The sequence below is a fragment of the Macrobrachium nipponense genome, chromosome 41, assembly GCF_015104395.2.
Source record: "Macrobrachium nipponense isolate FS-2020 chromosome 41, ASM1510439v2, whole genome shotgun sequence".
NCBI lineage: Eukaryota > Metazoa > Arthropoda > Malacostraca > Decapoda > Palaemonidae > Macrobrachium > Macrobrachium nipponense.
In genome coordinates this window covers 40,166,761-40,194,382 of record NC_061102.1, presented here as the reverse complement: position 1 = coordinate 40,194,382, position 27,622 = coordinate 40,166,761, and the positions used below count along the sequence as shown (strand labels likewise).

Here is a 27,622-nt window from a genome sequence, read left to right as displayed (position 1 = left end):
CAAGCTTCTTTATTGAAATGACTTACGCTAGCTGAATTTAGATGACAGATGGAAAAGGTAGAAGCTAAGATGAATTATCTGCTGTGTATTATGTGGAGTACGGAGGACTGAGTGGATAGCATACAATTATGAAGAGGTGGTTAAATATCTGGAGTTATCATAAGTGAAGACCGACTGCAGAATTCTAAGATGACTTGGACGTGGAAAGCGAATAGAAGAGATATTTTAGTTAATAAGTCGTATAATTGATAAATCCTAGGAGAAACACAAACACACTGGGAAAATTTAAGTTCATGAGGCCAAAAAATATTGGAACTGAAAAGCCTTTTTTAACAAAAATAAAATTCGTACATGTTAGACGTGAAAGGAGCAGCGCAAACAAGGAGAGTTGAAATGCTATTGATGAGACCGAGATGATGTGAAAGCTTCTCACATTAAGGGTTCACCCTTCAATGTGGAAGTGGCTGCTGCAGTTTAGGCTTTCTCAAAAGGCACCACAGAAACATGCTAGATTAAATGATAACCTAAGGGCTTCCTGGATGAAATTCGGGTGTGGCAAGTACTTCTTACCTAAAACACTGTTCAAATCATCCTCATCCCTGAATTTCTGTTGCTAATAAGTAGAGGGTTAATACGTTTCAAGCATTAATTTTGAACAGTTAGTGTGTGTGTGTGTGTGTAAAACTTGAGAGTCAGGGGAAAAAAGCATATGGAGTACATGAACCTATATGCATGGCACAGAAGCTAATTTGTTCAGATAGACTAAAGATGTTTTTGATGAAAGCGAATCGTATATTAAAATTTGCAGATGGGAGAATGACTGCTTTAATGTAAAAGAGGCCTGAAGTAAAGCAAGAAATCAGAGAAACGTCAGTAACTGTATGTACGCGCAAAGTTGTTAGATAAGAAAATGGTTAATTAACAGAATATGGAGGCTATGAGACTAGAAGTGAATCATATAAAAAGTAGAAGCAAGGGTGAAATCGAATACCTGGAAAAGAGGAGGGCTATCTTTGGAAGACAAAGTTGTAATGTATGAATGGACTATTGAGACAACTCTCTCTTTGCTCAAATGAAATTTAGATACTGAATAAAGCAATGCTCCAGATAAAAACTGTTTGCTTGCCATAAGCATAGATAGAAGGAATCAAGTGGTAATAAAAATGGGATACACAGAAGAAATGATAAAGTTTAATGTAGATGGAAAGACAAGAGCAGTTTTTAAAGATGGTTTGGCCAAGCAGAAAGAATGGGGTACAGTGCTCAACTGTCTCCACATAACCAAAGCATTCTTCACCGAAAATCCTACTACGAAAACAATGTGTTCATGGAAAATGGATAATCCTGAGGTATAGGAACATAGGAGCCTAAGAATGCAACGTGCACGGGGAGTTTGGCACTATGCCGATGAGCCTTTTCTGTATTCATGTGAATGGACTCCGTTGTGGAAGTTTATAACAAAAGGGGTTCACCCTAAATACACCAGGTGAACGGGAATTAAACCAGTCATTATTGCTTTGTCTTTGGTGAAAATGGTTACTGTTGAAAATGATAATCATTACCCCGTCCAAAGCTGTTACGTAAACAAAAGGCCCGATTCTTGCAGTGCCCACAAAACCCCAAACTGTACCTATTCTCCTACGAGTTGCCAAAGGGCATGTCGAAACCACCTCGATCTCATTTTCATCGTTATCTCATCTACATATGGAACTTCCATAATTCCCCTAGCAATATTGTTTCTAACTACCCTGCTGGCTCTTAATATTCTTCTCAAACTTTGATCCACTTACTGACAAAATCTTCAAGTGCTTCGTTGTCTTACCATGATTCGTGTCCGCATAGCAATAAAAACCGCAATAGATCTGTATTTGATTTCCAATCTTATTCAGCCTGCCCATTAAGGGACTGGCCTTTTTCAGTCTTCCACTAAATTCCAACGGAAGAGAACATGTACGGGATTTCGTTGTTTCTAAATATTTGAAAGATTCGACGTCTTTAGGTCTCCCTGAATGCATTGTCACTTCATCTCTTTGTGCACAATGTCTCACCTCGTTTTTCTTAGATCTATTTTGAGTTCCATCTCTAAAAAAACATATGTAGCATTCTCTTAAGCAAACGTGCAAATCTCATGTTTTGCCGAACAAAACACCATCATCTGCATTTTCTTCGTCTTTCGCCTGTCAAGTTACTATCATTACTCATCTAAACCTTCCGCTCCATCTCCGACCACTTCTTTTTTTTTTATTATGATATCTAAGTGAAGGGAGGAAATAGCAAAGGTGAAATAACATTCTCTTGTAGCGTCCCACAATTAACTACAAAGTCCCAACTACGAGACGAGGCTCCAACAGCATTCCGTTTCCATTACTTCCTTCTTAGATCATTTCAAACAGCTTTACGTACTTAACGGGAAGGCCATTCAGATGCAAACTTTCCCTAGATTGGTCTGCGGAGACTTTTTGAATTCTCGTAATCAATAAATGCCACCAGAAGAGGATTTTTAATTTCCTACCCCGCTACACACTACATCTTTACACATCTATTTGATCTATGCAGCTTATGCTCTTTTTCACAAGCAGCTTGTTCATCTCTACCAGTTTTTTCAATTACATTTTCGTAACTGACGTAAGTGCATTTCCTCTATAGTTACCACATTCAGTCAGGTTGTGGTTCACAACCATCAAGCTTTGAAAATAATAATAATAACAACTGAGTTAGTAGAAAAGGAAAATAATAGAGTTACAAGAAAAGGAATAAAAAAAATCAGCACGAAAAAGTGCAATGATAAAAATTTATTTGAATTTCATTAAGTAGCGATGGTCACGAAGAAAAGGGGGGGGGGGTTGTTAAATCTGATCTGGCCACACAACATTGCTAATTTATTACGTGGCACAATTTAAACCCTTCAAAGAGAGATCTAGTTCTTGGATGTTTGCTTACTGAAGCCGAGACTTTACAATAACTAATTTTGCCAGGTCGCGTCCTGGACTTTCATAGGTTAAATTTTGACGGTCCAAGGAATGATTCATTATAATGTTCAGTTGCGCTATCTTCCGATGAACTGGCCCATTTTCTGAAGCTGATTCTGACAGTGCCGCTCATGACCAATCACAAATTTCCGAGCTTTCCTTGGCCCCGCCCCTCAACCTTCGAAACCCTCTCACTTGAAGCTGCATTTCCCCCAATCCCCTTCCTGACACCTCCGAGTGAAGGGCCGAGAGGAGACCCCTCCCCAAAGGAAGGTAATAGGGACGGAAGCCTATTTTTTCGTCCTCTTTCCCCTCCACAGGAACGGGCCGTCGCCGACGCATTTCAGGGTGAAGGGACGTCGCGAGAAGGGCAGGGCAAGGCAAGGCAGTGGGCGGGGTCAGCCACTGCTTGACCCTAAACCGGTGCCGGGCATGCACAGTATATATATATATGCAGGAGATCCACGAGGAGGAATCATTGTCAATCTTAGCTCGCTTCTCCTCTCTCGACTTTCCTTCCCCCTTCCGTTTCCCCTGTGCCCGTCGAGGAAGTATGGAGATTATATGGCTCGTAAGTATGGCGCCGAATCAGTGCTGCGTTGTAATACGACAGAGATGTGAAAAATGACATTACAGTACTTCTAGTGGTGAAATTAAGACCACTTTCCACACACATAAGCTTATACAAGCATCCATGATGGATGAACTACATACCCATTCATAAATACGTACGGATAACTTGACTGAATATAAACACACATGTACATGAACGTATACAATAATAATCTAGTATATATATATATATTATATATATCTATATATGATATAATATATATATATATACATATATATATCATATATATATATATATATATATATTATATATATAGATATATATATATATATATATATATATAGATACTATATATATATATATATATATATATCATATATATGTATATGTGTGTGTTAAAGAGAATGTAGCACCGATAGCTTTGGCAACACTTCAATATTTTCAGTATCTCCCTACATAGAAGGTTGAATTCTCGAATGAATAACAACAAACTTCTGGGACTCTTACTGGAATCGCAGGATTTACGAAAAATCATCTTTTCCCTGAACTGTGAAATTTGTGCTCAATTTTCATTTTGGATTCTTGTTTTCTATCAGTTTTCGGCTGCACTTGTACATATATTGGAGCGTGATCCCACAGCACTGTTGTTCTAGTGTGGCCCTGAAGAAGGCCATTGGATAACGAGTGAAACATCCTTTGTCTTCGGAATGACCAAACGGAGCAACATAGCAGTTATGTTTATTTCTTCAAGACTTACGGCTTGAGGATAGGAAGAAGTACTAGAAACATGGGAAGTGTATCCAGGGGGTTATAGTTACCACGTGTATTAGTATTTGATAATAGAAGACAGTGTGTGCCAGAAAAATACACACACAAACACACACACATATGTATATATGTGTGAAAGGTGTATATATACATATATATGTGTGTGTTTGTGTAAGTACATTGGTTTTTGTGATTACAAAAACAGTCCCATCCAGACGAAAAAAACTGCAAAGATATATAAGGGAAACAACCGAATAATAACCTAATTATGTTAGCAAATAAGTCTGCATGTAATCACAAAAGTTATGAATACCCATATAAGTAACTTTTTTCATTTTCCTCTGTCAAGCAATGGCAATTTCAGACGCGTCGCAAAAAAGAAAAATACATATATATATAAATAAAAAAGCTCGGATAGCTAGTTAGCGAGAGAGAGAGAGAGAGAGAGAGAGAGAGAGAGAGAGAGAGAGAGAGAGAGAGAGAGAGAGAGAATCCTTAGACTTAATAGTATTTAAGCCCCAGAATAACCGGTTGCATTTCCCTATCTGGCTCACACTTTCCATCTGGTAATTTTCCTTTCTCAAACTGCCGCTCTTCCCAGTGGACGGATTCAAGAGCAAAAGGAAACAGGCAACAGTTGCACAACTCCGAGTATCTGAAAGTTGTTCTTTGGTTTCATGACTACTCACCATGAGACAGATATAAAAACCGGGATTCTGACTCGGGGTAACATTTCCGAAGGAGAACCTGTCGCTTCAGTGACACGATGTCTGGTGGCTCCGTCTTAAATAAGTCGTATTTCTTTCATTTTTTTCAGTTATCACCAGATTTTTATTACCAACATTCTATAATCTCTTGGAACCCCTAATCATTGGAGGGTTTACTCTGTCATACAGCACAGAAATTGTGAAATTGTGAAAAATTCAAGATACGGATACCTGGGAAAAACCAAATTTCTGAAACTTAACGAACCAAGAAATGAATACTGCTGAGTCACATCTCATTAGAATACCTTCTCTCTTGTAAGGTCAGAGTTGAAGAACTGGTTTTGGTGGACCTTTCCTTCGCTTCGGCTATGTTCATTTGCCCGCAGCATGTACGTATAAACAAGTTGTTATACACTTTTAATAATTAGTGCTACCACACTTTGCCCAATAGCGAGTCTTCTCGATTCAGCGATTAAGCAAAGAAATTCATTTAAAAGCGTTAATACTCTTCTTTTATTAAATAATCATAGTATAATTTATACCATAAGATTAACAGCTAATTTGTAATGCTCTGCTGCACTTCCTGCTGCCAATATAAATTTCGAGTTGTCAGATATTTAATCGATTAATACACTGATAATTTATCAATATCTTTAATTTGTAACAAGCTACAGTGCTAATCCGAGTGACTGAAAAAGATGGAAAATTAATTGAAAATCTGATAATTTTGAAAATAAATAAATAAATAAATAAAATCCTATCCCTAGGAAAAAGGGCTATAGTATAAATCAGGGGTTAACTTAAGTCTTATTTGTTTATAATATAACATGATATACTTAGTTTAATACACACTTTAGCTATGAATAGCTAGGAATAGAACATACAAGAAAATCAAAAGTATTTATAGTTTTATATAGTAATTTATTTACAAAGTACTCATGTATACATTGACACATTAAAATCAAATATATACAAATATCCAGAGATTAAGTCCCATACCCCCCAGCACGTGGTTCTCATACTCCCAGGGGTAAGGACACCCCCTGTTAAGAACCCCTGTTATAAATACTTAATGTTACCCTCTATGGAAAACGATATAAAAACTTACATGAGGGTTCAAACCGATATCGAGAGTGCACGCTCGGCGAATCCTGACTCACAGATACGCACGTACATTACGTATGAAGGCTGATGCTGACCTAAAATATTATTCTTAAGATCTTTCACTGACCTTTGCGTGCGTCCCTCATATCCTCAGATTTCTGAACTTTTTTCTCCGAAGTCTGTGGAATACCTCCCTTTCTCTCTTTTTATCAGTTTCTCTTTTTTTATGCTTTGGGCTAACAGTCCATGGGTTTCCTTACAAATCCACATGCACAGATTATATACATGTGTATTATGCATGTGCATGTGCGTGTGTGTGTGTGTGTGTGTGTGTGTGAGGGCGCGCGTTTGAGTGCATACAAATGTTCGTAGGAAATTAGGTGTAAATGTAAATGAATTTCTGCTCTTTTATTGATACTATATATTTTCATGTATCATCTAAAATCAAAATATGTTGTAAAATATGTTACACTGAGCATTAAGCATCTTACTTTGGTGACAGATCAAAACGACAAATATAACATACATATATACATACAGACACACACACAAATATATATATATATATATATATATATATATATATATATATATATATATATATATATATACTCTTATATGCAGGCCACAATGGATTTTAATGGTTAATTACTAAGCTCAAGAGCTTCATTTGTTATTTCCATAATATGAAATCTGTTTACAGTCACACTCTTTATACATAAAAACTTGTCTTCTTCATTCAGTAACTTGCGGAATCACTTTCTGGGCAAGTTGTTAAACTGCCAAATGGACAAATGCTTTTCTTGGTAAATTTCTAGCTCTGCTAGACAGTTCTTATCTGGACAAAGACAAGAAAAAGACATCTTAACAAGCTATTTTCTTTCCATGAATGACTGAAGCTTTTATTTCGCATTGAAGCAAGTGAGGAGTGACTTGATAATCATGGTGCATATTTATTTGATATGGATATTTAGTTATGGCACAAAGGAGGTATCATATGAAATAAAAAAACAGACAGCAAAACTCATAATGATATATAATGACGTCAATCTCTTTGTGCCAGGTTCTATGTGTAGCTGCAGGAATAGTCAAAGGACAGCCAGTAGAACTTGCCTATTCAACTCCAGATCTTTCTGCCGTGAGATCTGAGCCCGCAGAAACCCCAGGACATGCTGACGATGCCTTCCAATTTGCCTACGCAGTAGCTTCCCCAGAACACGGAACTTACCATGGCCATCAAGCAACTCGGGATCAGCAAGGCCACACTTCTGGATCTTACTATGCTCTCGGGGCAGATGGAAATTGGCGTCAAACTATCTATGCTGATCAAGGAAAAGGATTTCAAGCGCTTTCCAACCAAAGACCTGCTGGATCTCCACCACCTCAAGTTTCTGCCGTGAATTATCAGATCTTCGTTCACCCAGGGGCCACTGCGATCTCAGCCTCTGGGTCTGGACCCCCAGCAGACATCTCACTGTTTAGGGTCAAAGGAGCTGGTCGTGCCTTTCCTTCTCAAAGAGGTCTCTTCCTGGGAAGCTTCTTTGATGATTCTGATGAGGATGATGACGATTCCGATGATGATGATGATGACGATGCGAGTTTCAGCTTAGAAAGTGACTACGACAACGATGATAATGATGATTTTTTCAGTCAAAACTTCAATTTCAACTTTAGACAAGAAGATGATAATGAGGAAAATGAATTGGAAGACACTGAGAATGATGAAGACAATGATGAAAATGAAAATGAAAATGATTCAGTATTTCCTAAATTTGCCACACCTACTGCAACCTCCGCCTTTCGTCCTTCACCCATTTCCACACGCGTTAGACCCTCTGCCCCAACACCTGGACGTATTCCTTCCTTTGCCTCTGGCCCCGTTCAGGCACCACTTTCTGCCCCACCACCGCCTGCACGCATTCCAGCCTTTGTTCCCGCTCGTACTCCGGCCGAAGAAGATGAAGACGCTTCAGTTATACAAAGCGATGATGCTAATTCTAATGAAAACGGCTCAGAGTTCCCTCAGCATGCTAAACCTGTTGACGCAAGTGTTCCTCGTCTTTCAACAGTTTCTAATCAAGCAGTCTTTAACGCTCCATCAAGTAGAAATATTCCTGCCTTTGCCCCAGCATCTCCACGTAATCCAGATTTCGGTCGTGCCCCTACACCTGCACCTTTAGGTATTCCAGCCTTTAGCCCTGCAGCCACACCAGGACCAGCCTTTGTCCCTGCCACTACACCAGCATCTCCACGTAATCCAGATTTCGGTCGTGCCCCTACACCTGCACCTTTACGTATTCCAGCCTTTAGCCCTGCAGCCACACCAGGACCAGCCTTTGTCCCTGCCACTACACCAGCACCAGCCTTTGGCCAGGCAGTCACTATAAGTTCCATTCCTGTTCGTAATCTCGACACTGCTCTTGGAACATCTGCACCTATCACTCACTCTACTACTCCATCGCCAGTTTTCCCTTCTGTTCACACGCCTTCTCCTATAGTTACAACACCAGTTCAATTCAATTCACTATCCCAGGCTCCTGTTTCAGCAAATGTTATAAATCCGTCTCCTACATTTTTAAATGCTTTTTCAGAAAGAACTCCATCTGTGCACCAAACTTCAGAATCTTTAGCTACTCCTGGTACTGTTAGAGTTAGCTCTACACATCAAAGTACTTCTCCTATATTAAACCAAGCCCTGGAGTTTGCAAGTGCTCCCATATTTCCTTTCGCCTTTGTTCCAACTTCTGCATTTTCAGCTGCATCATCTCCAGTGAACACTGCTTCACAGCAAAGAACACAGAATATCATCCAGTCGCTGACGAAAACACCCTTACAAAGCAATCTTCAGCAATCCCTTAACAACCGTCTTACAAGCCCTATTAATATAAGAGCTCAAGCTCCAATTCCACTTAGTCATACAAACAGATTAACAGCCCAGTTACCTGATGCTGGGTCTGGAATAACACAGACTCCACTTTCTGCATTCGTGCAAAGTTCTGTGTTCACAGCAGCACCCAAAACAATAGCTGTGTCTACAGCTCAGACAGGAAGCCATTCTCCAGTCAACATCCAAACACAGCACCAAGTTAACCCTTCTACACTGAGAGGAGCAGGAGTACCTCTTGGTTTGACAGGGTCACAGTCATCAGGAAGTGCACTGCGCCACCTTGGCAGAGCAGACAATGCTCTCGCTGGAAACTTACTAAGTCACAGTGGAGGTCTTCAGTCTACCATAATAGGGACAACTCCCATTCATGCCATTAACCGCTCAGGGGTTGCGGCCGATCCAGGCGAAGTGGGTATTCCTCTTTTCACGGTATAATAAATAAATCTAAAGTCGAATATTCTTATGCCGAAGACTATATTTTTGATGAATGCTTTCATGAGAATCATTTTGCATTCCCCGTTTTATAAATCTTTTGACGGACAGTAACAAAGTTTGCAGATGTGTTTAAGTATAAACTCTTTAACTAGAGTGCAAAGATTAACGTTATTAGTTAATTCTTAATAATAATGATGACATTATTCATCTGCTTATGATGTTATATATATTTTTTATAAAAAAATGTTACCAAGAAAAACAGCAGTCTCATTAATATGATGGGATGATGCTAAAAAAATATTAATTCTGTTGAAAATATTTTCATATATATTTTTTATTTTCTATAATCTTAAGTCTGTGTGTATGAAACTTGTCCAATAAAAGATATTATAATATCGGTGGTTCCTAATTTACACTTGAGAGCAAGACACTTTTGAAACCTTGTAAGGAATGTAACAATACAGCATGTGTATTCAGCAACTATACACACGAACCAGAGAACAACACTTATTATTTTGCATTTAAATATCTGAATAATGAATAAAGTGACATGTATCAAAAGCAATCATGCTTAAAGAGTAATCTCTGTACATTGATGCTCCTAAGATGCGTTGGTGCTACCTTCCTGGGAGGCTGGCACAGCCTCCCAAGAAGGTAGCACCAACGCATCTGAGTTAATTATCTGACCGTGACATTGAGTAACATTTAAGGAAAATCTTGGAAAAATAGACACAGCTCCCATTTTTCGTTCAGTGAGAACACGAGATTCACTTTTAATTACTTAACGTGTTCAGCCGGAAATAATAGAGTAACTAATTTTAAAATTAAAACGCAGCTCCATATACATTATATATATATATATATATATATATATATATATATATATATATATATCATACATATATATATATAAAATATATATATATTTATATATATATATATATATATATATATATATATATATATATATATTGCCTGTGTGAGTGCTTGTGTTAAAGTTAACAGCACATATGCTAAGACTTATTGAAAAAGTTCATCAGACCTTTCATAAGGTGATGGTCAAAATAAAAGAATAATTTTGCAATAAGCTTAAAGATGAACCTGAATACACGCTTTATGTGGCTTAAACACACGAAATATACTGAGCGCTTATTTCGAAACTGACTTCGAAGTTGATTTCAAGGTTATCATTTTGGCCGTATGAAAAATAAGAGCCATAAATCCTCCTTTCCTTTTCTTCAATCATCATCCCTTGAAAAACTGCCTATAGTATGTCATACAAATCGGTCCTTAACTTAAAAAGCTGGTATAAAGGCAGCAAAAGCTTATAGTTATCTTAAAGCTATTTAACGAAAGGAAGTCATGGCTTTTGATATGTTACGAAGTAAATATAAAATGAAACTCTGTTATAAAGTCCTACCATTTTTCGTACTATAACCTACTAGAATTTAGTTCTAAATCTATATTCCGCATACAGTATCATACATAAAATGAGATCATTCTATTTTGGAATCAACCTTTCTCCTAAACCGGGTGTATTTGGGCGTGTTTTGTGTATTGTGATTAAATAAGAGAGAATGGCTGGAGTGGGCTAACGGACGATCGGAGGAGTCATATCCACATTTATTCGAAGTGAAAGGAGAGGTAAGCGCTCATTTCCATCCACATCCCTACAAAAAAGAAGTCACCATCATCATCATCGTCGTTACAGTCTGGTGGTGGGGCTCTCATGTGGTTTACCATTCGCAGAATGCCACAAATATAGCCACAAAAGATTATTAAAGATGACTATATAATAATGCTTATTATTATTATTATTATTATTATTATTATTATTATTATTATTATTATTATTATTATTATTATTATCCACGATGTGATGCCTTCAACTGGACGTCGCCAAAAAAATATGAAGTAATTAATTAAGCATACTTCCACAGAACACAATGTTCAGGCTTGATAAAGAGAAAAACATAAGTCAGGGGAAGAGAAATTGATACACGACCATCATGTTCAGCTTTGGCTCAAATGAGAAAAATTACATCATTAAGAAAATAAATTATGTGCTAAATAAAAAGCAGCAGAGAAAAGATGACGGCTGTGCCATTAATTTTTCAACGACGACGACCTTTTGCAAGTGAGGACTAAAATCAATAAATTTAGGATTCAGGTCACTAAGCTTCAGATATCTACATTTAGTAGGTCTAGTCACACTAAAAAAACACCATTAGCTTTCTGCAACTTCTCTCACAAAAGTACTGTGAAGGAAGAAACTTACATAACCAACCCCATCTTAATTACGAAGTTTATATACATCACTATTTTTGCTTACAACGTCAGAGGCAAACTCAAGAACAGCTGAAAGAAGTTTGGAGTCACCCTCTGCTCAGTTGTAACCAGCTATCATGAAAGTTTCCTAAGGTTTAAGTATTTATGTAGGGTCTTCAAGATAAACTTTCCAGCGTTCTTACAAGGCAAAGGGTGGAGACTGGCAATCTATTACATAACTTCATATCATCTGCAAAAACAAGTTATCCGAAGTAAAAAAACGGTGGCATAATTGGAGGTAAGTCCACAGTATCCCCAGACATCTACAGTTCAACATCCTCGACCGCCTGGAGAGAAAAAAAGAAAAAAAGAAAAGAAAAAAGGAGAAGTAGTTTCATGAGAAATAGAACTCTTTTGTAAACCTAAATGCCAAGCAAAGGCAGGCAAAATGAAGACATTTAGCATGATCTAGTGCTGACCGGTTAATAAATGAGCGGTATAACTGCATTAAATCCAATAACCTGGATTCTGACTAGGTTCATTAGAGAGTCATTTCTTGAAGTTTATCTTCCAAATCATTACAGTAGCTCTCGGTGCAGGAGGTCACACTGAGGGCAATTACATCTCCCAAAGTTGAACACTGTAGATTTATCATAGTACCAACTACTTGATTCATAAAACCTAAGTTGAACCTTTGTTCGAATTTTGATAATATATATTCAGATGATAAATAATTTAATATCCACCATTAATCGTCCATTGAAGTTCAGTCGCCATTTTTCATTTCACACCATTTCACTCTTTACATTACAATGTAAGAGCAAGGGAATTTCACAAATTCCTTCTATTCGATGCATCTCAATAAATTATGTCAATGCATAACTGCTGGACCAGGATTTTATACTGACAAATCGTACATAAATACCAGTCGTCTTCAAAGGGAAGACAAATCTTTTATTTATGAATGCCGTGGGAGCGTGGGAGCAAATAGTATTTATGCACGATTTGTCAGTATAAAATCCTCGTTCAGCAGTTTATGCATTGACATAATTTATTGAGATGCATCGAATGCAAGAAGTTGTGAAATTCCCTTGCTCTCGCATCTTTTATTGAAATGTACACACACACACACACACACACACACACACACACACACACACACACACACACACACACACACATATATATATATATAGATATATATATATATATATATATATATATAGAGATAGATAGATACAGATATACACACTACATAATGAACGGAATTAACACCACAGCCACGATGGATACAATATGCGGGTCCCCCCTATATTCCAGGAATGGTTTCCGTTTTCTTTAATAGTGATGTGCAAATACAGACACTGACTGACGAGTTTTCATCTAAATACTGCAAATAACCGACATTTCTTTGTTTTCTTTTTCTCAAAAATGGTTCCACTTGAATGCTGGAGTGCTAATTCATGATTACAATGTAAACTACAATGTACAACGACTTCCTTACAACCTTAGAAGAGAGGTTTAATCAAGGATAGTCAGGCTTCCCATCATGGTAACGAAAGCTTCATTATCTTGATTAAGAAAAAAATACAGCTACAGAGTAAACAGCTAACAAGCACGACTGCCGTAGCCCCACGGATATTTCTACTACTTTTACTGCTCCTTCTACCACACGGGAAAAACTTGAGATATAGATGGAAAGCAATTATCTCTTGCTGATCGTTTATAGAATATTCAATTCGTGATTACTATCCTTTTCATTAGGGAAAAACTCTCTATCACGAGAGTATATATAATGTTCTAAAGGGTCCACAATAATACAAAGTGTAAAAAGTCCGTGTATAATTTTGAAGACTTTACAGATAGCTTTCAAACCTTTCCCTGGGTTCATCTTCAGTCCAAATGAACAAAAAGTTACGACAAGTGCAGAGGTAAATTTAAAAAACAAGAGTTGTTGAAGATCGTTGACAACGGTCGTTAGCTCGTTAATGGGCCAGGAGAAGAAAGAGGGTAGTTAACAATAACTAGGTGATACCCTCTCCCCTATCAATCCTTCTGGCTGCAATCCTGTTGGATCTTCGTACAGGTTGTTGCAACATTACATGAAGTCCTTGTATTATTGTGGACCCTTTAGAACAAAATCCTTTTCATTGTTATACCTACCTCTGTAAAGTGTTGAACTTCGACTACAGTAAATATATTAAAAATCATTAAGAGTAAGAATGCTTTAAACAACAACTACAAGAGGCACATTTTCTCTGTAACTTTTTTATATTTTGAAAATCGTTGAAGGAATATCCTTTAAGCATACATATTTTCTGCACATTATTTTGATTGATATAACGCACTTCCCTTGTTTCTCTCTTTCGTGTGGAAAAGACAACTTCATTATAATCTCAAAGAAGTTGTGACCAAGAATGTCAATACAGTGCATATAGCTGTATTTTCACAACTGACCTGAGACACAACTAAGCTGCAATGATTCATCCTGTGAATGATTCATCCACGGAAGTGCCGTTCCAAGACAGCCTTTATGGGAAGTCACTTCATCTTCTCCTGCTGGAGAACCTCCCTCACCTTTTTCATCTTTATTCTACGGGCTTGACCGTTCAATTCGTCGTCATGTACAAGTAATAACAGATCAATGTCGACCTCTGAAACTTTTAGAAAAAATTCACAAATTGGAGAACGAACATATTTAGAAGCAAAGGTAGCTTCCAATCTGTATGCGTTTCTAAATATGCTTGGTCTTCAATCTATGGGTTTTTCTGCAAATCACCTATTAACCTCATGTCCACAGCGCTCCAAATAACGAAATATACATGCATTAAAATATACATTTATGTATGTAGTACACATACATTCAATTATCACCGAATAGGGATAAAGCTGGGAAGAAGAAGAACGTACACTCTTGCATATATATATATATATATATATATATATATATATGTGTGTGTGGTGTGTGTGTGTGTGTGTGTATTGTGATATTATGTATACCATGTCTCCGTTCTCCTTAATTATGTCACTTGTATATATTTATTCTTGTAGTGGTACTCCTTCTTACCACTAGGTTTGTAACACTTGTTTTCCTGTTTTGACCTTTTGTATCCTTGCCTATCTTATCTTTTCGTTACTGTTCGTCATTTAAGTGTCCTTGTCGTTCATTTAGTTACTTTGGCTTGTAATATTTTGAGGAGGGCAGAGTCGCTCTCGGGCTAGCTTAACGACAACATATTCTGTATACACTTTTATTTTGTGTTTCGTTGGTATATTTAATTCAGGTGTTTGTTTAATTGTTGTCTGTGTGTTCGATCATTGGTTCATATAATTGTTTTGGTTTAACTTGCGAATTGTTTTTTACTAAAGTAAATGTCAATGTAATTGCTTGTTATTTCTATTATCAAATTGTTATATTTTGTGATCTGAGTTTTACACGTTCCTTTATTGATTGATATTTCTAAATGTTCTTATTTATAAGCTGTCAATCCAGGCTAGAGCTAAGGCTTAGTTTATAATAATTGGGGGCCTGTCCGGGATCTTAAACAAGTAAACACACCTGATTAAACTACCAAAGTACTGACAGTTAAGTCACCGTGAATGTTCCAACGTACGATCATTTAAATTTGTATAGATTGTGATTATCGAATAGATCTACCACAGTATGTTGCGTGGGTTCTTTTCTCCTATTTATCTTAAAGCGATTTCTCTCGACATTTAAGTCATTCCAATTCAAGTTTCCGGACATCGCTATTATAGCTGCGGTCGTATCTAAGTTAATGTAGAAAGTAACCGAGTTCATTTACATTGGTTCTCCTTGTTTCAAATAGTTTTGGGAGAAATATTATTTGAAACTTCGTCTTTATGACATCATGGCATCATATTACCTTAGCGCCGTGTAATAGAGTAGGTTTGGAGTTTGACTGGCCTGACATTTCCGTATCTACGCTATTCAAACCATCTAAGTATTATTGCTTTTCATATCGCTTCATTCGTACAGTTTTGTACCGTTCATTATATTTACTACTTTATCGAAGCATCCAAGTATTAACTTTTCATTTTGCTTCCTTCGTACCAGTAATTATAATTATTCATTCTTACCCGACTTGCGTAATGTAAGAATAGTTCAGTATTACATCACGTGATATATATTACGTATTCTGTAATTGTTTATGCTATTGGGAACACTTCTCGTTGACTTTGCTACGTTCTCTTGTGGATTTTCGGTCGCAATGTTTTCAGTAACGCTTTTTTCAGTGACCCTAAGGGAAAACTCAACACTAAAGTATATGCTAAAAAGAGTGAATTGTGTGCTTTGGCAGATAAGTTTGAAGTAACACTAACTGCTAGTTCAAAAGACAGGAAAGATGACATAAAAAATGCAATTTTAGAATATATTATAGAGGAGGAAATTGTAGAAGAACACGAGGCTAGGAAATTCCCGAGTGCTAAGAAAGAAAGCTCAGACGTTGAGCATATGAAGTTAGCCATACAGTTAGAACAAGTAAAATTAGAGGCAGATAAGGAGAGAGAAAGACACAAGTTAGAAGTAGAAAGACAAAAGTTAGAGGTAGATAATGAGAGAGAAAGACAAAAGTTAGAGGTAGATAATGAGAGAGAAAGACAAAAGTTGGCCATAGATAAAGGAAGGAAAAGGTATGACCTAGAAATGGAGAAAGCTAGATTAGATCATGAAGCTAGTCTAACTCAGAATATGGACCTAGAATCTAATCAACCACTCAAGTTTGACTTGACTAAGAGTTTAAAGTTAGTCCCTGAATTTACAGAAACAGATGTAGATTCCTTTTTCCGTAATTTCGAAGATGTTGCCTCAAATATGAAATGGCAAGTAGATCAATGGGTTTGGTTACTTAAATCCTAAGTCCAGGGTAAGGCTGCTATAGTGGTTAGTAATTTGGTAGGGGAAAGAAATTATACAGTAGTTAAGCAAGCTATTTTCAAATGCATACATGGTAATGCCGAGGGTCTTAGACAAAGATTTAGACAATACATTAAATCAAATGCTCAAACTTGGTATGAATTTGCAAATGAAAAACTAAGATTATTTCATAAATGGCTTAAGGCTGCCAATGATAATAATTTTGAGGAACTCATTCACCTGATTGTGACTGAAGAATTCATGAGAAAACTGCCACAAAATATTAGAATGCATATTGCTGACTGCGAGGAAGAGGATTTAAAGAAATCTGCTATGTTAGCTGACCATTTTTTCTTGATACACAAAACATACCAAGGTACTGAGATGTTTGTAAAGCAAGGCAAAGCAGCAGGGTTCAGTGGTGAGAAAGAGGGTGTTAAATATTGTTCATACTGTAAACAACAAGGTCATGACATAAATGAATGTAAAAAATCTAAGTTTTTTGGCTCTCGGCTGTCCTACCCCGATGTTGGTAAATATAAAGACAGTAAATTTAGCGTAAAAGGTAAAGGAACTATGCATTGTAGTACGCCTGAAAGTGATGCCTTGTTTGCTAATTATATTTCAGAGGGCACAGTAACAATTCCCAATGGTACTCCTGTTAAAGTAAGAGTCTTACGTGATACTGGGTCAACCCAAAGCATGATTTGACATAGCTCAGTGCCTACAATTTCTTTGCTTGATGAAAAGTACTAGTTAGGGATTTAAGTCACACTAACAGTTTGTCTTTAAGCAGCAGCCTCAATTTAAACTGTGAATAAATGTATCTGGTAAAGTAAAGATTGCTGTTATCAACACACCATTCCCTGTACATGATGTTCAAGTATTATTTGGGAATGATTTAGCTGGTCAACTAACTTTACCTAACCTTATTTTGTATAATCAGCCACTGGATAATAACTCTAATGATTTGGATATCTTTGAACATGTAATTAAAGAAAATAATTTCATTAGTGACTTAGGTGAAAATGACATTGAGGAAGTAGAGACCGAAGTAGAGACCGATCAATGTGACCAGACTGAGAATTTTGTTGGTGTCGTAACTAGGGCAAAAGCCAAACAAGCTGTGAATGAAGGTGTCCCAGATATAGTAAAGACAAACATTCCCTATACTAATTCTGATTTGATAAACTTACAACGAGCAGATGTGACTTTAACTAATACACTTAAACAAGCTTCCACTAAGGAAGGTAAGGTACCTGGCTATTACTTTGATAAAGGAGTCCTGTTTAGGCTGTACCGACCTAGAAAGCTGTCATCTAATGATACCTGGGCTAATAAAGAACAACTTGTAGTACCATTAACCTTCACGTAAGAACAATTTTGAGTGTTTGATCAATCAAGCAGATTCCCATTTAGGAGTGTCAAAGACTTACAACCGTATAGCTAATGATTTCTTTTGGCCAGGTATGAAACATGATGTAATTGAATTTGTTAAAGAGTGTCATGTCTGTCAAGTAGTTGGAAAACCTAACGAGGTAATTCCAAAAGCACCCCTCATACCAATTGTAATACCACACGAACCTTTCAGTAAAGTCATAATTGACTGTGTAGGCCCATTGCCAAAAACAAAAAAAGGTAATCAATATTTTGACTATACTTTGTCCTACCACTGATACCCTATTGCAATTCCCCTTGGTAACATTTGTGCTAGAAATATTGTGAAACACCTCCTTCCAAAGTTTTCACCACTTATGGATTCCCAAAAGAAATACAGTGATCGGGGTACTAATTTCACAAGTGACCTTTTCAATGAAACTTTAAAGGAATTTAATTTAAAACATACTCTTGCATCACCAATAATCACCCACCAAATCACAAGGTGCTCTTTGAAAGGCACATGCAGACATTAAATCATTACTTCGAAAATTTTTGTATGGAGACTGGAACAGACTGGGATGAGAGTTTAGACTTAATATTATTTGTAATTAGAGAAGTCCCTAATGATTCCTTAGGTATGTCACCGTTTTGAGCTTCGAGATTATTATTGTTTGGACATAAAGTTAGGGGAGGGGGCCACTACAACGTACTTAAAAGATAAAATGTTGAACAATGATACCTTTAGATAACGTAACTGTAGGGACAGTATGTCGATAAATTGAAATGTAATTTTGAGAAAGTCCATAATTTTGCATTTAATAATGAACAAGTAGTCAAGATGCGATGAAGGAAATATTTTGATCTAAAAAACTAAACAAAGTTCCTAAGTTTAAAGAAGGGGATTTTGTACTTGTATATTTCCCCTACTCCTAGTTCTCCTCTCCACATAAATTTTCTGGTCCTTATATTAATTCAGAAATGTGTCAATAATAACAATCATATAATCAGTACTCCAGACAGAAGAAGTCAACCCAATTAGTTCATGTAAATCTCATCAAGAAATATCATGGTAATCCTCCAGCTGGCTTTGCATTGTCTATCAGACTCTAATGTATTAGATTCTAAGAAATATAATGCATCAGCACACCAAAGTAAAACCCCATTGCCACATGATGCAGATTTTATATCACTCTAATGATTTTGTTTCTTGGACAGACTCTGCTAACCAGGAAATATTGCAGAATATTCTAGTATATTTACAGCATCTACCCCGAAAGCAGAGGAGCCAGCTAGCAGAATTATTCCACAAATACAAGAGTAATGTGGGGATGTGCCTCAACGTTGCAGCGATGCTGAACACGACATTGAATTACAGCCGGGTACACGGCCAATCAACACTATTACAGGACCGACCTGGAAAAGCAGCAAACGGATGAAGGAGGAAGTATCGTATTTTACTGAAGAATGGACTGGCAACTAGAAAGCACATCAGCTTGGGCGTCACCATGTCTTTTAGTTCCAAAACCAAACGGTAAAGTAAGGTTATGCACTGACTTTCGCCAAATAAACAATGTTACTATCAAAGATAGCTATCCATTACCAAGGATTGATGACATTTTAGATGCCATTGGTAATGCCAAATATTTATCACAGATCGATCTATTGCGTGGATATTATCAGATTCCACTTACAGATAGAGCAAAGCAAATATCATGCCTTCATAACCCCTTTGGATTATTCCAACTATGAGAGGCTTCCATTTGGTTTAAACCAATGCCCCCGCCACCTTCCAGCGCTTGGTGATAGTGTAATTCAGGATCTTGATGGTACATATGTACATCGACGATATTGTTGTAACATCTGACACCTTGGATGAGCACATCCATCGACTAAAAGCATTGTTTGGTCGTCTTCAGGAGTTTGGACTTACTATTCACCTAGAAAAATCTTCGTTTGGTAAAGGGAATGTTAGGTATTTAGGTCACATCATAGGTAGTGGAGAAAAGAAATTGTTCCAAAAGATGAAAATATCACTGCTATTGTTGAGGTTCCCCTGTCCCAAGAAATAAAAGGAAAAGGTCTTTTAAGATTTCTAGGCATGACCTCCTATTACAGGAAATTCTGTAAAATTATAGTATAGTAGCCACTCCCTTGATTGACCTCACCAGCCCCAAAAATAAATTTGTATGGTCTTCTAATTGTCAACAAGCTTTTGATCAACTAAAGAATATACTTTGCTCTAATCCTGTCCTTGTTGCTCCTGATCTTGCTCAACCTTTTATAATACAGATTGACTGACGCCTGTGTACTAAAATTCCACATGGAATTTGTATTTTTTATTATTTGTTTAATTAGCATGGTCACTGCAAGACAGTTAACGTAGTTTTCAAATATTTAACTACCCCCTTGGTTGTTAACAGCTCACTGCCTTCCACCCGCGGCCGTTCTGGTTCTGTCCTAACCAACCACTATGATTTTGCTTTCTTCCTGAGGTTGACGGAAACTTAAGTCAGTTACGAAGGAGATTTCAATCACGAAGGTTTTCTCGTAACTCAGATACTCTGAGCTCTATTGACTATATAAGGATATACAGCTATATCTTTGAAGTGACGACGACTATTCCTTCGACATGTAATCGCCGTTTAAACCCAGCCAGGAAGAAGCATTGCTTCATCGCAGTCTCTCACTCTACACTTACTTCGCCTTCGTCCCAGGATGATATCGGTGGGTCTGTAAAACTCAGGGGGAGTTTGTTTGTCAATCCGAAATCATTTGAGGGGATAATGCTTTCCCATATTAAAATGCCTTCCAATTACCATTCACTTACTTTTTAGTATTTTCATTTAAGCAATCTGTTTCATACCTTGCATATTGGTAATACGAGGTTTCGTACCCTTCCAGGATATAATGAATTATGTACGACGTGGACGTCAGTTTGGACTGTTGGTATAATATATAATTTTAGATTTTCCAAGGTATGCAACTTTCCCAAGTTGTTATAAGTGCTGCACATGGCTCATAATTAAATTTATATATATGCATACGATTATTGTGTAGTGATTAATTAGGCATTGTAATATTTAAAGGTATTTTGGAAGTGGCTGAATTACTGCGGCTACCCCAAGCTTCACGATGATCAAACTTTGTGTATTAGCTGGCCGCATCAGCACCTGGATGATAGGACAGTTTTCAATTACAATAAAATTACTTAATTTTTCTTAATATTTCAATTAACCTTATCAATTCCCTGTGTATGAATCAAAATTCAGCGCATGGCGACCGTGACAGGGGTTAGGCATTATAGGTTTTAAGTGCGTGACATAGGACGTGAATTGCGGTGAATTGGAGGTTTCTTCCTGGGGGGGGGGTTTTTCACTTAAATATTTTTAAATCCCAAATCTTATTGCGGGTGGGTTTCTTTAAAGTTTCAGTGTCCTTTTTTGCGAATTCGTAGCTAAGTTTTTATCACTTGTGATTTATTTAAGAGTTCGTGTAAACTATTTTTTTCGATTCGTAGTTTGATGTTTATCCCTTTGCAAAATAATTTAGTATTTTGAGTGCCCCTAATTTTTCGCGTTGCTGTGAAAGTTTTTGCTTAGTAATAACTTGTTGCATATATGTACTAAGTATCTTTTTACCATTTTTTGAAACTTTCCCCTGTGTCTTGCAGTAATTTTACTTATATTGGTGTTTGTATTCTTATTTGTCTTCATAATGGCTGAATTGGTAGTTTGGCTAATTGTCAGCGTAAGATTATAGGAGAAGGTTACAGAATGTGCCAACCGTTCTTCACAAGTACCTTTCATTAGATACACGGCAAAAGTATCTGAGCGGGGTGTTCTCTTGGAGTATAGGAAGAGATTAAGTGACTTGGATTCTAAAATACAGGCTCTAAAATTTTTCAGGGGAATTTAGAGACGAGGATTTGGAGGCTGAAGCTCTCTGCATGTCAATCGTACTATGATAAAATTTCAGGTATTGTGCCTTTGTTGGATGTTTAGTGTCAATGCTGGAAGCCCTCCACTTTCATCTACTACTGATATGCTAGGAGCCTTTTGAGCAACCCACTGCACCTCTACCAAAATCCAAGTAAGGAAGGTGAAGATTTTTTTGAAATTCATTCGAGAATTTGAAACACTACCAAAGTTTTAACTATCCAGACGAGGGACTTGCTCTTACTTTTGAAGCAACAATAGAGGGTAGGGCTAAATTTTACTTGGTTCATTGAGGCCGACAAAGAAAGTTACAAAGATGGCCAAAGACTTAATGATTCAGGCTTTTTTGCCTCGTTGAATTACGAAAGTCGGCTGTAAATTAAGAAATTACCTGTCTACATCTCAAAGAAAGGAGACGACCCCCTTTCGTTTTTCTTATCAGAAACTTAGGACTATAGTCAGTTCCACGCTGGACGGAGTGGTTTTTTCGGAGCTGGGCTGGCCAAATTCCGGCGGGTCCCAGGTTCGATTCCCAGCTCGTCAACGCGGGATCAGAGAAATTTATTTCTGGTGATAGAAGTTCATTTCTCGATTTAGTGTGGTTCGGATCCCACAATAAGCTGTAGGTCCCGTTGCTAGGTAACCAATTTGGTTCCTAGCCACGTAAAAAATATATAATCTTCCCTTGGGCCAGCCCTAGGAGAGCTGTTAATCAGCTCAGTGGTCTGGTAAAACTAAGATATACTTCCTTTACATTTCTTTAGGACTATAGTCGAAATTTAAAATATTTAAATATTGATGTTGATGAGGTTGTTAGATATTTCGTTTGGTCTGCCACTCAATGATAGATTTAAGTCTCATATGGTTCATATCCACTAATGTGACTCATCATCACTTAAGCAAATCATAGATAATTTCTTTAGACAGCATGTGAAAGGTATGAAACAGGGTCAGGGAGAAAGGTAAAATTATCGGTCAGGGATAAAGTTGTAGCTCATTCAAAGCCATTCCAGGAAAAGACTAATACATGGCTGTTAAAACTAAGACAGTTTCCGACAAAGCTTGTAATTTTTGTACTAAGGCTGGTATTCTGACTGTGATCACTTTAAATTATAAGTGTACTAAGGTATGCCACCCCTTCTGCCAAATTGATTTGTTAAAATTGCATAAAGGTTGTGTAAAATGTGGTAATTTTAATCATGCCACTAAAGCATGTAAATTCAGATTTCGAAGACCTTGTTCACATTGTTCACAGTATCATATGAGTATCTTTGTTGTAACCTTAGTTCTGATATGATTAATAGTAAAGCAGAGTCTTCCAAGGAAGCAAGCAGTGGATAGCCGTATTACCATGTTCCACAGGTTCAGTTCTCCCTACTTTTTTACATTTTGTATAAATGGTCATGATAGGCTTTTTATAGGGGTCTTAAGGATTCAGGATCCACAAAACACTTTTATATCTAGCAAGTTAGCTTCCTTTACAATTTCAGGTCTTTAGCTACTAAAGTAAAACTGACTGTGAAAGGGTTTAATGGTCAAAAGGAATATTCTAGCTAGTCTTTGTTGAAGTTTCCTATTAACTGGGGAATGAAACCTTTGCTATTTCTGCTCTAGTTGTACCCTCTATAAACTTGCAGTTGAGTTTACCTGGTCTTGGGCCAAGTAGTTTAGTATAATGCAGAGTAAAAATTTTGTATTTGCTGACAAGCTTTTATCAACCAATTCTCAGAGCATTGATGATGTTCAGCTTTTGTTAGGAGTAGATTTTTCACATTTGTCTTTTGAGAGACATTGTGATAGGGAGTGCCTAATTCGTCTGTGTATTGAGACTTCTTTAGGAATATGCTTATGGGAATGTTGATAGGTTCCTAATTAATCTTAATTCACTAAAAGGTAATGAAAGTTTGGCTCGAAACATTGAAGGGAGAAAATTCTAATACTGAACACGGTACATATTACACTTTCCCTAGCCATTCTATTTTCTAGCTATTAGTGTATCAGTGAATGAAGAATTTTACGAACTCAATGACATTACAACAAATTGTTCTTTTACTGTGCTTTCAGATAGAGGGACTATTATTGATAGGAAATGCAAAGAAGCAAAAAAAAACTGATCAAATTTTGAATATGGAGAGCAATTTTATTTGAACTATGATCAGAAAGTTTACAGTGATGAATCTAATCGGCTCGATGATTCTCTCGTGGACTACACTTTCAGAAATTGCACACGAAAGGGTATGGACGCATAGTTGTTCCCCTGTTATGGAATGGGGAAGGTATCGCACCTTCTTTCGAAAAACGAGTCTCTTTCCAAGCTGTTCTTCAATCAAATTGAAAAAAATTACTTCGTAAGAAAGGTTCCTTGCAGTTGGTAGATAACTGCATAAAGGAGCAATTGAAGGCGGGTATTATTGAGCCTATTTTGGACTTGGAGTATTTAAGGCTGAATATCCTAACTACTCTTCTTTTACCTCATATGCCAGTCTTTAAGCCAGAAAGGAAACTACTAAGTGTCGCATAGTATTTCTTTCTAATTTGCAGGAATCCTCTGAGACTGTCACTGTCACATAATCAATTGTATGTATGCTGGGCCTAACTTAAATCAAAAGCTCTCCTCTGCATTTCTTAATATTAGGTTTGATGAAAAAATTTTTGATTTTTGATTTGAAAGAAAAGCTTTTAATGTTGGCTTTAAGTGAATTGATCAGTCTATGGCTATTATTTTTTTTGGTTTCGGAATGTCACCACAGGTGATTACACCACCACCCAGTTGCTTATAAAAAATGTCAGGCTTTTTCATTTGGACTTCGGTGTAGCCCATTTTCTTTTGATGGCTTCATTGTATTTATAGTTAATCTTGACTTCCAGTAATGATTCAGAATCGATGAACTCCAAAGAAACTTATATATGCTTTTAATATATATGGATAATGGTGCTGTCACATGAAAAAACTCTGATGACTTGAGGTGGGCTCTACGCGCAGTTAGCTGGCATATTCAAAACCTTTTAAAATTTGAAATTCAGCAACTGGTGACTAATGACATTGATCTGCAGTCTGACATAGATCGGTCAGAAGTTCTTACCCCGGAGTCAACAAATTGTTTGGGCTTGAATGGAATAGACTTTCGGATGATCTTTTCACTAGGCCAATTTCCCTTGACCTAGAAGCTAATACCAAAAGATTAGTTTCTTAGGTCAATTGCCACTCAGTTCGATATATTTTGGTTTTCAACTTGGCCTTATTTAACCGATGTAGGCTTTATATGCATAACTTGCAATGTCAAAAGGGTTTGAACTGGGACCAGCCCACTTAATAGTCCAACAGCTTAAAGACTGGAAGGAATATCTGTAGACAGTGTAATTCATCGCCCCCCTCTTAAAGTAACTCTTTTTGTGGGTCGAAGGGATGGTGAGTATCATATAAATTGTTTTTTACTGATGCCAGTTGTGACAATATATGGTGTGTCATTATTCATTGAATGTAGAGTCTGGCAAACTTACCTTTTTTATTAAATGCTAAAAAAAATCGGTTCTGGTTAATACCCAATTGAAAGGTAAATCATACATCTTTAGAGATCCCTACGCCATTAATCTAGGAGTCGAACAATCTTTTGGTCGGTTTTATTTTGGATCTTGCTGGTCCCAATTGTATAAAACCTATAAAGGTGACAAAGATTTGTCTATTTTCAGATTCTTCTTGTGCCCTGCAGTGGTTAATAGTTCTTCGCTTCAACTTAAGAAAATGAACCAATGTTCTACTTTTGTATTGAACCGAATTTACAGTATACAAAAAACTGTGTGAAACATATCCTGTTCATTTTGGGTTTATTAATGGCAAGGGAGAATCCTGCTGACATGGTAACCAGGTGCACATCATATAAATTGTTAATGAGGTTCTTGTTTTCCTTTCAGGCCCGGACCTGAGTAATGTTAGGGCGCAAGCCATGCAGTTCACTATTCCTCAAGCGGGTTATCTTTCTGGAAATAATTACATGAATCTTTTCTGATGTTCTTTAGTTAAGAGAAATTACTTGGTGAACATTTCTGATTTTTTCTGACTTCCGAAGACTGTTTTGCTGTAGGCGTCGGTGCATAATATGGCATACACAAATGGAAAGCTAAAGTAGAAGACATGTTGATGTACAAGAAGAAATAATAATTTTTTGCTTTAGCTCTTGTACATTTGATTTTGACCGATCAACAAAATCACTTTGCTGATGTTTTGGAGCATTTTTCTAAAGGTTTTTCTGCAGCAAGGATATACCAGGTATAGTTTCTCAGTTCACTTTGTTCTTTGTTGATAACAATGGCATTTTGAGAGTGAAGAGCAAATTTAAGAAGAGAAAAAAAATTTCCTATTCTACTTATCAAGAGACGTCATTTAACGAAGGTTAATTATATTGGATATTCATCACAAATTAGCTCATTCTGGGGGGGGGGGGTGCTATGCTGTTCTTTCTGAATTTAATTAAGAAATTATTTTTTATTCTAGAAAATTTTTCAGTGGTTAAAAAGATTCTGAGGCAATGTGTTCACTGCAAGAGATTTAATGCACGCCCTGTTTCAATTTAAATCAGAATTGTTACAAGGGAATTCAGGGAAGAACCCACCAGCTGTGCCTTTCGGCAATATTTTCGTAGAATTATATAGGGCCTTTTACAGTTAAAACTGGAGAAGGAAAAGGGTAAGGTATGGCTATTAGTTTTACTTGCACTTGGTCTCGTGCAATTAATTTAAAAATTTGTAGAGCACTCAATGTGCCAGATTTTTCTTAGGGCATTTTCTCTTCATTGCTTCGAGTTCGGCAATTCCACAGTTATGCATTAGTGACTTAGGGTCACAAATAGTTGCAGGAGCTAATGTCATATCTTCATTTTTGATTTGATTACCCCCACACACAGTTGTATTTTTGAGGAGCGTGGTGTTAAACCATTAACTTTTCAACAATATTTTAAAAAAGATGTAGTCAGTTGGGCTCCCTTGTCGAGATTGTGTCAAGTTAACAAAGAGACTTCTCTATGGGTCCAATCAAGAACCCCCATATTCTCTCCTACTTTGATTTTGAGTTTACTGTATGTCATGTTGTCCACTTGGTAAATCGACGACCAATATCTTTTAAGAGGCTCTTAGGGATATGGCAGCAGAAGACCTTCTGAACCAATAACACCCGAAAAGAAATGTTATAGGGGGTATGAGCTTTCCTCACTCAATGTCATTCCAGATTTACAACCTTTACCCACCCAAGGATGAAGAATTTATCCACCTTGTGGAGCTACTCATAAATTTGAACCACTGTCTAGGGATTAGGAGTAAACTTATAGATATTTTACCATCATGAGTTTATGCAAACACTTTTAAGCCAAGCAGTTGATAGGAAGGGTAGATATCGCCCGGTGACTCATCATCTTCTAAAAGTAGGTGACATTGTTTTGATCAAGGAGATAATACTAAGATTAAACAATTATCCTTTAGGTCGGATAAAGGAAACTTTTACCCGAATGATCTTGGGGGAGAACTACACATGCTGTAGTATTTAAGGTCGTACCAGACAAATGTGTAAACTCCACGTTATAAACTAATGCCTTATCTCCTTTCCTTAGATGATGAAGACTCAAAGTCCAGTGATTTGCAAAACTGAACAAAAATCATCACCAGCTTCTGAGAGGGCCTAAAAGAAAGGCTGCTGTGGAAAGCCGAGAAAAACCTCTGAAATGTT

The 27,622-nt window shown here is 37.0% G+C and overlaps 1 protein-coding gene across 1 annotated transcript; it reads left to right on the top strand.

Moving 5' to 3' along the window:
• The first annotated feature begins 3,429 nt into the window (after positions 1–3,429).
• LOC135212717 (mucin-2-like) lies at positions 3,430–9,839 on the top strand. The gene is made up of 2 exons (XM_064246410.1): positions 3,430–3,540; positions 7,186–9,839. The coding sequence occupies exons 1-2, from the start codon at positions 3,523–3,525 to the stop codon at positions 9,442–9,444; spliced, it is 2,277 nt and encodes a 758-aa protein (XP_064102480.1). The 5' UTR covers positions 3,430–3,522; the 3' UTR covers positions 9,445–9,839.
• The last annotated feature ends 17,783 nt before the right edge of the window (positions 9,840–27,622 follow it).